Here is a 12,247-nt window from a genome sequence, read left to right on the forward strand (position 1 = left end):
AAAACGCTGATGAAGGACACAGTTAGTACTCAGACTATTTTCAGTCACATCTCGGTTTCCACGGCTGATAGAGATAAAGTGGCGGAATATGTAGAGCTGTTAACTCAAAGCAATTTAAAACTCAAAGGCTTACCTTCAGACAGGATGTGAAACTAGGAAAAACCTTTTGTCAAAACCGCCTTGCTTGTGACAAGGCTCTGATGTTTATTTAGTAAAGCATGAACTCAAGCTCCCCCACACGGAATCTTTTCAATTCCAGTTTGGATGTGATGTTATATACAAAACCTTCCTGATATGTAGTGAAGCAGTTATAGCCTGTACAGACAGATTGGAATCCATGTGTCCATCCGTTATCTTGCTTGTCAGATCACAGACTGGAAGTGACAGCCCCTCTTCACCTCCTCGTCCTCATCTTCCACAGTTGATTTCAGGTGATTTTTCCCATGTTCACCCCAACCAAAGGACTCAACTACTGTTACAAAAATAGAGAAGGTTAAGCCCTCCCTGATTGTCCACAGGGGACTTAGATACAATATTTATAAAGTTCTAAGCATTACGTGTATGCTTATTACAGGCAATGACAACAAGTTTATGCTTCAAGAAATGATTCTGCTTTTGTTTTTTTTCCGCAACATGTACGTTAATGGATCTTTACAGCAGGGAGGCCATTATGGGACACTCACAGTTCCAGAAATTACGTTTACGAAGATAAAACTTCTATATCACAAAATGAAAAGGAGAACTTTTACAATAATTGATTTTCCAGCAACCCACATTAAATTACACGACTGCCTCACCGAATGCTGGGTTATGTCAAACCAGGAGACATATACAGTGCATTGAGAAAGTTTTCGGACCCCTTTTTCCACATTTTGTTTTATTACAGCCTTCTTCTAAAATTGATCAAATTCTTTTGTCCTCATCAATCAATACACAATGACAAAGCAAAAAACTGGTTTTCAGAATATTCCATTTACGTAAGTATTCAGACGCTTTGCTATGACGCACACAATTGAGCTCAGCAGCATCCTGTTTCTATTGATAATCCTTGAGAGGTTTCTACAACTTGATTCAAATCCACTTGTGGCAGATTCATCTGATTGGACATGAATTAGAAAGGCACACACCTGTCTATAATAGGTCCCACTGTTGACAGTGTATGTCAGAGTAAAAACCAAGCCATGAGGTCGAAAGAATTGTCTGTAGACCTGCAAGATAGGATTGTGTCAAGGCACAGATCTGGGTAAGGATATTAAAAAAAATCTGCAGCATTGAAGGTCCCCAAGAACACAGTGGCCTCCATCATTCTTAAATGGAAGAAGTTCAGAACCACCAACACTCTTCCTAGATCTGGCTGCCCGGCCAAACTCAATCAGGTACCAAGGTTCTTGTTCAGGGAAGTGACCGAGAACCCGATGGCAACTCTGTCAGAGATCCAGAGTCATTTCGTGGGAATGGGAGAACCTTTCAGAAGGACAACCATCTGTGCAGCATTCCACGAATCAGGCCTTCATGGTAGAGTGGCCAGACGGAACACTTCTCAGAAAAAGGAACATGACCGCCCACTTGAAGTTTTCCTAAAAGGCACGCAAAGGACTCATACTATGAGAAACACGATTCTATTCTCTGATGAAACCAAGATTGATCTCTTTGGCATGAATTCCAAGCGGCATGTACGGAGGAAACCAGCACCGCTCATCACCTTGCCAATACTATCCCTATAGCGAAGCATGGTGGTGGCAGCATCATGCTGTGGAGATGTTTTTCACAATATCAACGTTGAGCACCACATATTGATTTTCTATTTCTTTACTATTTAAAATGGCTAAAATCTTATTTAATTGTCAAGCTGTGCGCAGTGCATTGATTTGCTCAGCCCCTCCTTGCCTCTCTCTCTCTCACAAACAGATTGCCCCCCACAGTTCAGCATGCATGTGAACCGCAGATTAATTGCAAAATTTAACCATCGTAGTGAAATACAGTTTTATTGCTGCTGTTTATTTTTAAAGTAATAATTCCCCAAATCTCGAGGCAGAGTTGTAGTGAAAAGACAGACAAGACAGATGCGTGCTGTGTTTTACTGTAAAGCGCAATGATTGGTTTACAGTATGTTGCGCTTTGTAGCTGCTACTTTACGTCATGGGGTGAGTGATATGTGACCCACTGCAGCAAAACCCTATTTGTCACGCATTTCTAAAATCGCTACAAGCAGCCTAATATGTCGAAAAAAAACCTTTCCAGAAAGAAAATTAGATTTTTCCAGATTCGTGTTCCTTTGTTTTTTTTTTAATCTCTCAACATATTTTCAAAGCCGAGTTTGATTTATAAATAGTAGATAAATGTTAAACTGTCGAGTTAAATATTCCCGTTATATTACATGGGGAAACACAGTTCACTTACCGAGACCCTGAACAGCGCGAATCCCGGTCGATCGTTTCCTTTAAAGCGACCGTCCAAGTGAAAATCATTCCTCCATATTCCATGTGATGTGAAGTCACAATGTGAAGCCGTTTTGATAGAGTTCAACCTTTAAATCGTATGTATTTTATACACACACCTGGATATATTGTTGTGTAGGTGACGTAACCCGCGAATAAGAAAAACTGATGTCACTTCCTTAAACAAGACGAGGAGCCTTCGGTTTCCCTTGTCTGTGAAAACTTTCATCCCCGGGTTGTTATGGATTACATTACATTACATTTCGTCATTTAGCAGACGCTTTTATCCAAAGCGACTTACAATTTTTCAAACACCGACGGAAGCAGCCATCAGGAGCAATGAGGGGTTAAGTGTCTTGCTCAAGGACACTACAGCATCCTAGCAGGAGGAGCCTGGGATCAAACCAGCAACCTTTAGATTACTAGACGACCAGCTCTACCTCCTGAGCTACCGTCCCCACATTACGAGATTACGAGAAGCGGCAGAAGCTCTAAATCATATCGCGGATCTTAATCTGAACAGTGCGACAGATCCAAGTCAGTGTAAGCAGCGCGTACTGCCCCAGGCAGTAGGGTGTCAAGTTCCCATTCAGCAGGGTGTCAAGTGGCCATGTGGCATGTAGCCATGTGCCTCTGTTGGTCCTAGAACTATTTGCATTCTGGGAGCTGGCTGAATGAAGCCAAGGGTTGGGAAAACTTTGAGGGTGATGCTCTCAGAAACACAATTTGCCGCACCCTTGTCATTAACAAACATAGCTTTAAAAGTATTTGTTTGAATCGCACAAGTGATACCTTGTTTTGAAGCTCTGATTCTCCATTCTCTGATTCTCTTAGGTACACCAAATGTACCTAAAATCTGCGGTGGGTCACATATGCAGTATTTTGCCACTATGTGTCTGCTCATCCGCGATATTAGATTAGATTCAACTAATTGTTAATGTGTTTAATAATAGCATTATTTGAGCAGTCAATATCTGCTAGTAAACAAATACAATTTGTATTGACAGATGCAGACTTCTCGACAAACTCACATATAAATGTGAGAAATTGAACATGATACTGGTGACTTATTGGAATTCAATTTCAGTTATTGGGGTCAGATCTAACCCTATTTTTTCATTCGATACCATGTTTAAAGGAAGAAGTATCATGTTACACATAAATTTAACAATTGAGCATTAAATATTTTAAGATTTTGTTTAAACATCGGACACCTTGAATGTTGTTTTCATTTAAGACCACGAGCAAAAGTTCCTTGCGTTAAGTCGGGTGCTCACACTTTTTCAGCATGCGAGCTACTTATAAAATGACCAAGTCAAAATGACATACCTACTACAAAAATGCAAAACATATATTTATTTATAAATATATTGAGGATTCTTTATATCTACAATGTATGTTGATGTACATGCATAACCGCATGAGCCAATATTGCACAACACAACACAATTAACTATGTAAATTTTTTGTCATTACCCGAGTTTACTCTGATGACTTGCACTGAATTGAATCAGCCAGGGATGCATAGTCCGCCAGCCTCAAGCACACTTCCAAATGTTCATCAGTCATGGTGGAACGGTACTTGGACTTAATGATCTTCATGTGGGAAAAGGCTGACTCACATAAATAAGTGGAGCCGAATAATGCAGTCAAGGAGGTAGCACATTTCCTCATGTTGGGGTTCTTTACCTCTGTGAGTAAGTTCCAGAACTGTCCATGAGCTCTGGACTTCAGCTCAATGTCGGCTTGTGGTGTCAAAATCTCATCTTCCACTCCAGAAGAGTTCAGGTGAAACAGTGTTGCAATTTTTGATGCGAGTGAATCAACCTCAGCATCTTCCCGAAAAGGATATCACATGAATGTAGCGACTGGCTCGAGCAAAGAAAAGTCTTGAAAGCGTTTGTCAAACTCTGACAGACAATTGTAAATCTGCTCTGTGTAGCGTGCACTGTCAAGTTGCACACAAGCCTTCTATTGCATCTCCAGCTCCGATGCCAGGTTCTGGAAGTTTGCCAAATCATGGCGCTGCAGCTTTGAGGAGAGATGTTGCATCTTTCGTTTGAAAGCATTAACTGAGCTGATCATATTGATCACTGTTTTGTCTTTTCCTTGCAGCTCTAGATTAAGGTCATTTAACATGTTTGTCAGATCGGTTAAAAATGCCAAGTCTAACAGCTACTGACCGTCATTTAGTTGCGTGAATTCTGCATGTCCAGCTACACGGAAAAAACTCCTTAATCTCCGGACAGAGCTCTCGAAATCTTTGAGGGAATTTCCCTCGACTAAGCCATTTCACGTCAGTGTGTAGCAACAACTCAAAGTGGTCGCAGTCAGCCTTCTCCAGATGTGCACGAAATAACCGTCTTTGAAGAGATCTGGCGATTATGCAATGGTAATTTAGGAAGTCCGGGAAAGCATCGTCCTGCCTGCACTTGGCAATAAATCCATTCAAGCGGCCAACCATTGCGGGTGCTCCATCCGTGGTGATAGACACCAATTTGTACACTGGGAGCTGGGTTTTCTCGATTAAGTTTTTGAACGACTGAAATATGTCCTCTCTTCGCGTCTGTTCTTTCATGGGCAGTACTGTTAATAGCTCTTCTTTTGTAGTGATATCACTAAACACCATACTAATGAAAATGCACATCTGGGCTGTGTCACTCACGTCCGTAGATTCGTCCAACTGCAGTGAGAAACACTCGCAATCTCCGATGTCCTTTCAAAGTTGCTGGGTTAAATCCTCAGCCATGGCTTCACAGCGCCGTGTAACTGTACTTCTTGACAGCTGGAGAGCTTTGATCGAAGATAATATTTCTGCCTTATTTTTAAAGTCTCGAAACAATGAGTCAGCTGCTTCAACGAATGCCTCTTTTACCATCTCTCCGTCTTGGAAGGACTTCTTGTTATTAACGGTGACGTGACTCACCCGGAACGATGCTTCGGTGGCGGCTTTCGCTTTTGAAGTTTGTTGTGTGAAAAATGACTGCTGTCCGGACAACTGGGATTTTAGTTCCTTCACCTTTCTCTTTCTCAGCTCGCTTTTCAGCGGGAAGTCGGTGTCGTATTTTCCATGAACAGTCCGAAAATGCCGCTCCACATTTCCCTTCTTTGGTATTGCGATGGTAGACTGGCAGATGAGGCAAACACACTTCGAAAATGTCATCGTGGAAAAAAAGTCCTCCTCCGATTCCGTATGAAAGTGATACGTTTTTGTCTTCTTACTTGGTCCAGCTCCCCCACTCATTTTTATACCCTTTCTTAGGTTTAAGAGAAAAAAACGAGGGCTAAAAATTGGAGGTAATTCGCTCACTAGCTTGTAAGTTTTGCTGCACTTAGCGCCGTTGTTTGTGCATGCGCAGTGACCTAAGTGTCAGAAAAATTCAGATGTCATCTGACTGGCTGCCCTGTATATCAATCAAGTGATGGGATGGATGATAGGCTGACGTCTATTTTTTTAATGTCAGTGATCTACCAATACTACCTTTGCGATCGACTGGTAGATCGCGATCGATGTATTGAGCACCCCTGCTTTAAGTGTTTTACAGAATAAATGCAAAGCAAACTTATATTTGTCTTGCCTTTTTTTTTGCTAATCCGAAATATGATCTGATCTGTTGCTCAAAAACGTGATAAGATCCAAACCGTGATTTTTGTGATCCGTTGCACCCCTATCATGCACGGGATGTTTTATGAATAGCCCCAGAGCTAAAATAGCCCCGATAAAATTTTTTTTTTTTACAAAAATAAGAATGTGGCAAATGAGGGGGTGTGTCTAAGGCACTGTCGGCAGCTGGCATTGTCCTGCATCGGCACAGCTGTACTGGTATCAGTTCTATTGGCGCTGACTGCCTGACCGGCTGGGAGAGTTTTCACGTGTTGTTTGTGGTACAGTAAGGGGCATGGTGCAGGAGACGAGACCCTGAGGACCAGATTGCGGCCCACAGACCCTGATGCTGATAAAATGCTATACTACTTTAGGTTCCTGTTTTGGAGGTTGGACACATGGTTCAGGTTGCTGGTCTGCCGGGCCTCTCCCACAGTTAGGTATTGACGTACAATGTACTGGTAAGAGTATGAGGGGGTCGACATCAGGTTTTGCCCGACTCTGGCTGTCCTAAGACGATGGTCCAGCAATGCCTGGTTTGACCCGGGGCTTTGGTGGAGGCGTCACGAGTGGAGATTAGCGGAAGAGTCCCCGCTGGAGTTTTCCCAGGTCCCAGTGGTCTCACCCACAGATAATCTTCTGCGAGAGCAGTCGTGGGATGATACCCTACGCGTGGCCTTTGAGTATTTATTTTTGGTAGTTAAAAGTCGATGGGGAATTGGTGTGGCCAGACGCCGTTTTACGCAGGTTATACCGAGTGAGCCTCAGTCAATAGAGGAAATGACCCACATGTTGGTTCCAAACAGGGCAATGCTTTTCTAGGCGGCTCACCATAACCTGATGGCGGTTACCTCGGACATGATGAAACACTGCAGCGGATAATGGCCGGCCTCTATTAGCCGGGAATTTGGACAGATGTCTCCATGGCTGGAGGTTTGCCCGTGTGGCATTTTTGTCTATGTCGGCATGTAGGCGAATGAAGTTTGTCTAATTTAGATTCACCAAAAAAAAAACAAAAAAAAAACAAAAAAAAAAAAACCTCTGCACCAGTTTTCCGACAGACACAATGCTACCCAGCCTGGCAAGAAAATGAGACACTGCTAAATCAGCGGAAGAAGCTCCCCCGGGCGCCAGATGATGAAAACCTTTCAGAAAAGACAGAGGGATTCTGGGTAAACCAAACCAAAAAGCGTAGAGAGAGAGAGAGACCACACGGACCTGAAAGCTGTCACAGAAAATTTCCGCTGCGCAACAAGCAACCCCCCCAAAGCCCCCCCCCCCTTTATTCTAGGTCATCATAGGCTGCTCTTTATCTCCTGTATCAAATGCAATCTGTGGTCAAGCTCAACCACAGACTGCAGACAGAGATTTAAAAGAACACCCACCCTGTTTAAAAATCATTTTTCTGTGGAAATGATTTTTGCTCAAAAAACATAATTTGACCTGTACTGGAAATATAAAATGCCTGTAAAAAAACACCTATGTGCATAAAGTGATGACATTTAATGTATTTACCTGTTTTGTTTGAGGGTGATGTAATTCTTGGGGACAAGACCTTCTTTACCACTTTGCTCAGCTTTGTACCAGTTCTGGTCACAGTCATCACTTAAGACCTGCAGAAATAAAAATTAAAAAAAATCAAGAAAATTTAAAAGATTTAAAAGAAGATAATTTTTTTCTCTCCCCAGAAAACACTCAAAGTAGAAGTTTGGATGCGGGACGAAACTGTGCCATCTGTCGCAAGATAGATGGGATGGCATTTTCTATATTTACTTTTTTTCTCAATTTGAACTTTGAATTGACTGTATTTTGGTGAGTTGGGGGAGGGACAGAGGGACTGACAGAAGGACACAGACGTGATCTGCGGAGCCATAAAATACTCACTCAACCTGAACAAAATCCTCTCAAGACTACACACCCAGACAGATTGAATCTGTGTGTGTGTGTGTGTGTGTGTGTGTGTGTGTGTGTGTGTGTGTGTGTGTGTGTGTGTGGATTTTATGGCCGCGGTAAACATTCACTTAAGGAAAGCAACAGATGCCCTAACGGAAATACACGCAAGCTGTCCTGGGGATATATTACAAGCTTCAACTGATGTAAATAAAATCTCCATCAATGAAATCCTCCTGTTTCCCCTTTCTTCTCGTGCATCCTTTCAAGTCTACAACTACAAAGCTTGCCATCTTTTTACCTCTCCTGAAGGGTGAAAACTGTATGTGTGCTAAATCTGCCCCAGTTTCTCAACATTTTTCTCCCTCCCGTACTAAGAATAGGGTAATAATAATAATAAAGGGACAAACCATCAAAAGACAGATGTGGATTAGGAAACAGTGGAGAACAAAAATGGATGTTTGCGTACATCTGTTTTGTATTTCTTCCACAGCATGGAGGTTTGGTATGATGTGCAAAGTCTGCACACTCCACCCCACCAACCCCCAAGGTTGTAGTGACTTTTAACAAAACTAATACCTAAATAAGCCACTGAGGGGCAAACGAGGTGAACTTGTTTCGGACGCTTTTTCTGTCCAGTGCTCTGTATATCTTTGGATTTGGCGATCCATTTATTCACAGGTCGGTATAAACTTGGCTACTCACTATAGCATAGAAAGATAGCAGCATTGTCCATATTTAAATAGCATTTTTCCGTTCAGCTTTCTCATAAGCATGCTGATACACAGTGACATGGTCAAAAACTGTTTGCTTCCCGTTTCACACACCCGATTTTCATCACCTGGAGCTTAGCTATATGCACTTCCTACATTAATGCTCCACCCTGTGGTCAATGTCAAAACTGCATGTGTAAACATCATAGTCCCCTAGTGTTTTAGATGAGGAAAAAAATAAAACAAACAAACAAAAACTACATTATGGTTCCAAAAAAGGTGGTAGTAAGACCGGCTATGATCTATGGTCTGGAGCCAGTGGCACTGACGAAAAGACAGGAGACGGAGCTGGAGGTGGCAGAGTTGAAGATGCTGAGATTTGCGTTGGGGGTGACGAGGATGGACAGGATTAGGAATGAGTATATTAGAGGGACAGGTCAGGTATATCGGGGGAAGGATGTTGAAGATGGAGCTGCCAGGCAAGAGGAAAAGAGGAAGGCCAAAGAGGAGATTTATGGATGTGGTGAGGGAGGACATGCAGGTGGTTGGCGCGACAGAAGATGTAGAGGACAGGAAAAGATGGAAAAAAAATGATCCCGCTGTGGCGACCCCTAACAGGAACAGCAGAAAGAAGAAAAAGAGGAGCCTCTTTACGAGTGACTCACTAAAAAGTACGATAAGTAACAATAGAAAAAATGTACAATTTTGCTTGCTTGCTCGTTCAACTGAGCTTGTTGGACTGCAGGGCTTGAGGCAATAGGTCCCTAGAGATTTGTGTGGCATTTGGAGACTGAGAACATGGAGGACCTCCTGAGGGAGTTCATTATGATTTCGGGAGAGCAGCCGAGTATGCTCAGGGAACCACGGCAACAAAATGGCCTTCTCTATGCAGAGGTACAAAGGTGCCTGGCAGCAGCCTCAACCCAGTCATCCCAACCCCAGACCAATCATCCCCACCCCAGCTGGTTCATTCCCAAGATGATCGAGACTGATGAGAGAGAGGCCTACCAACTTTTGAGCACACCGCCATGAGGGAGGGCTGGCCGACAGATACCTGGGCAAATCTTGTGGGTCTTTTCCTGACTGGCCCGGCCCAGCGGGCCTACCTTGACCCCCAACCAACCCGGGCCAAAGTGTATGGCACTCTGAAGCAGGAGGTTCTGTCTAGGTACGGGTATAGCGTACAAGCACAAAGGTTTCATGCATGGAAATTCAACCCTGAAGCATCAGCCAGACCCAGAAAGACTCAGCATGTTGGAGAGGGTTCTAATGGACAAATATATTTAGCCTTGACCTTATTAAGCCAGCAGAACCCGGCCAATCTGGATGAACTGGTTGGTCTGGTGGAGAGTGACCAAGTTACAGATGAGCTATTGAAGTCGAGGAGGACTGACCAACTGGATACAGGCCAGAGATGGAAAACTGATGAGCCTTCAATGGGAGGAAGGGACCCACCCTGAGAAGGGGAAGGACACAGACGTAGGTGGACACCTCCACCTGGGGACGGGTGCTTTGAGTGTGGAGAGCCAGGTCACCTGTCTTGGGACTAGGATGAGTCAGTGCCCACAGCGAATTCTATTGGAGGGGAACCAGGAAGACCCTGTCACATGCTGGTCTCCTGCTGGGTAAAGGAGAGCTCCCCAGCCCACATGATACCGGTAGAGGTTTCACTCATTCAACCCTACCTCCTGGAGCAACCTTGGCCAGGCAAGCCGGTGCCGGTCTCATGTGCTCATGGAGATACCAAGGAATATCCGACGGGCATCATCAAGAAGAAGAAAGAAACAAGAAGAAACAGTCTTTAATCGTCACACGACACTCCACAACACATGCTTGCACACACACACACATGCACATGCTTGATGGTGGCCGGTGAAATGGCTCCTCTGCTTTTGACCCATCCTGGCTTGTCCTTCCTCCGGGGGCACAGCCAGGAGCAGTGGGCAGCGTACGTGGACGCGCCCGGGGACCAGGTGATAAGTGTCCATCGCTGGTCAGACGATGATGGGTGCATGTTTTTGGTGGGGGTCCTTACTGACGTGAGGTGGAGGAAACCCCATGTGAACACGGGGAGAACATGCAAACTCCACACAGAAAGGCTCCTGTTTTTTGGAAGATAACCCGCCGGAGCACGGTGCAAACAGCGCCCCAGGCGGGAATCGAACCCAGGACCTTCTTGCTGTGAGGCAGCAGTGCAATGCACTGCGCCACCGTGCCACAAGCTCATCACTGTGAAAGGTAGCTGCGTCCTAAAGGTCTGGGTGGTGCCAAGCCTTCCTGTTCCAGTATTGGCGGGGTGGGATTGCACCCTCTATGAACGGCTGTGCCATGAGCAGACGATGAGTGGACAGAGGCCCCAAGCCAAAAAAGATAGAAAGCAACTAGCAACCCAGTTCCCTTCTCAGCAGGAGATTCCCAAACTTTTGTGTGCTGCCCAGCACGTGGAGACGGTAATTCCACAGAGCCCAGTTCAAAGGTGTAACTGACTAATCCTTTTGCTACCCTTCCGGGGGGACAGAGCACAGACGAGGCGGAGTGGGAAGCCTCCTTGCGACCCAGCATGAAGGGCCAGTGTGGAACCGCTCAGATGGAGGACCCCATTTGGTGTACGCCCGCAGAAATGTCACCAAAATAAAACTGAATTACCAACAGTTTGTCATCAAAAATCAGCTCTTGTACATGTTGAGCAAGTCAGAGGCCAGAGAAGACAATTGTTTGTTGTTCCGTAACCGTAGTCTCCACAGTGCTGCATCTGGCCCACAGCCATGTCGTTGGGGCCCACCCAGGGGTTGAGAAGTCTAGGCAGTGGATTGCAAACCGGTTCCACTGGCTGGGGGTGTAAAGAGCAGTGGAAGACTACTGCCACACCTGTCCAGAATGCCAAATGGCGGCCCCCAGGCCCCATTTTAAAAATCCACTGATACCTCTACCTATCATTGTGTACAGTTTTCTCACATCGCCGTGGATCTAGTGGGGCCCCTGGTGACGTCTGCCAGGGGGCATCAGTACATCCTTGTTGTCCTTGATTATGATACCAGGTACCCCCCAGGGGAACATGAATACCAAGGTGATCGCTCGGGTGCCGCTCCATTTGTTCCGTAGAGTTGGGATCCCCAAGGAGGTACTGATGGACCAGGGCAACCCACAAAGGACAAATGGTAAAGCACAGAAACAAATGTACAATAGAGGTGCGCAGCCTCGTGAATTCCAACCAGGAGATAAAGTGTTAGTCCTGGTGCCCACCACCGACGACAAATTTCTTGCCTCCTGGCAAGGACCGTATGGAATGAGGCCAAAAATAAAAATAAGGAACATAGTTGTCAGCTGGTGATTTAGAAAGGAATGCCCCTGAAACAACAGCAACAAAAGCTACTACAACCACAGTAGCAACAACCGCAGTAGCAACAACCGCAGTGGCAACAACAGCAGCAGCGACAATGGAAAACAACAACAACAGCGCGCGCGTGCGCACACACACACACACACACACACACACACACACACACACACACACACACACACACACACACACACACACACACACACACACACACACACACACACACACACACACACACACACACACACACACACACACACAC

The 12,247-nt window shown here is 44.9% G+C and overlaps 1 protein-coding gene across 1 annotated transcript in view; it reads right to left on the reverse strand.

Moving 5' to 3' along the window:
• The window catches only part of grb2a (growth factor receptor-bound protein 2a), a 45,403-nt gene that overhangs the window by 12,264 nt on the left and 20,892 nt on the right, over window positions 1–12,247 (reverse strand). Inside the window, exon 3 of the mRNA XM_079999356.1 lies at window positions 7,558–7,655. Within this exon, the coding sequence (XP_079855482.1) occupies window positions 7,558–7,655 (98 nt within the window). The remainder of the gene's footprint in view (window positions 1–7,557; window positions 7,656–12,247) is intronic.

The sequence above is a fragment of the Zeus faber genome (assembly GCF_960531495.2).
Source record: "Zeus faber genome assembly, chromosome: 4".
NCBI classification, from domain to species: domain Eukaryota; kingdom Metazoa; phylum Chordata; class Actinopteri; order Zeiformes; family Zeidae; genus Zeus; species Zeus faber.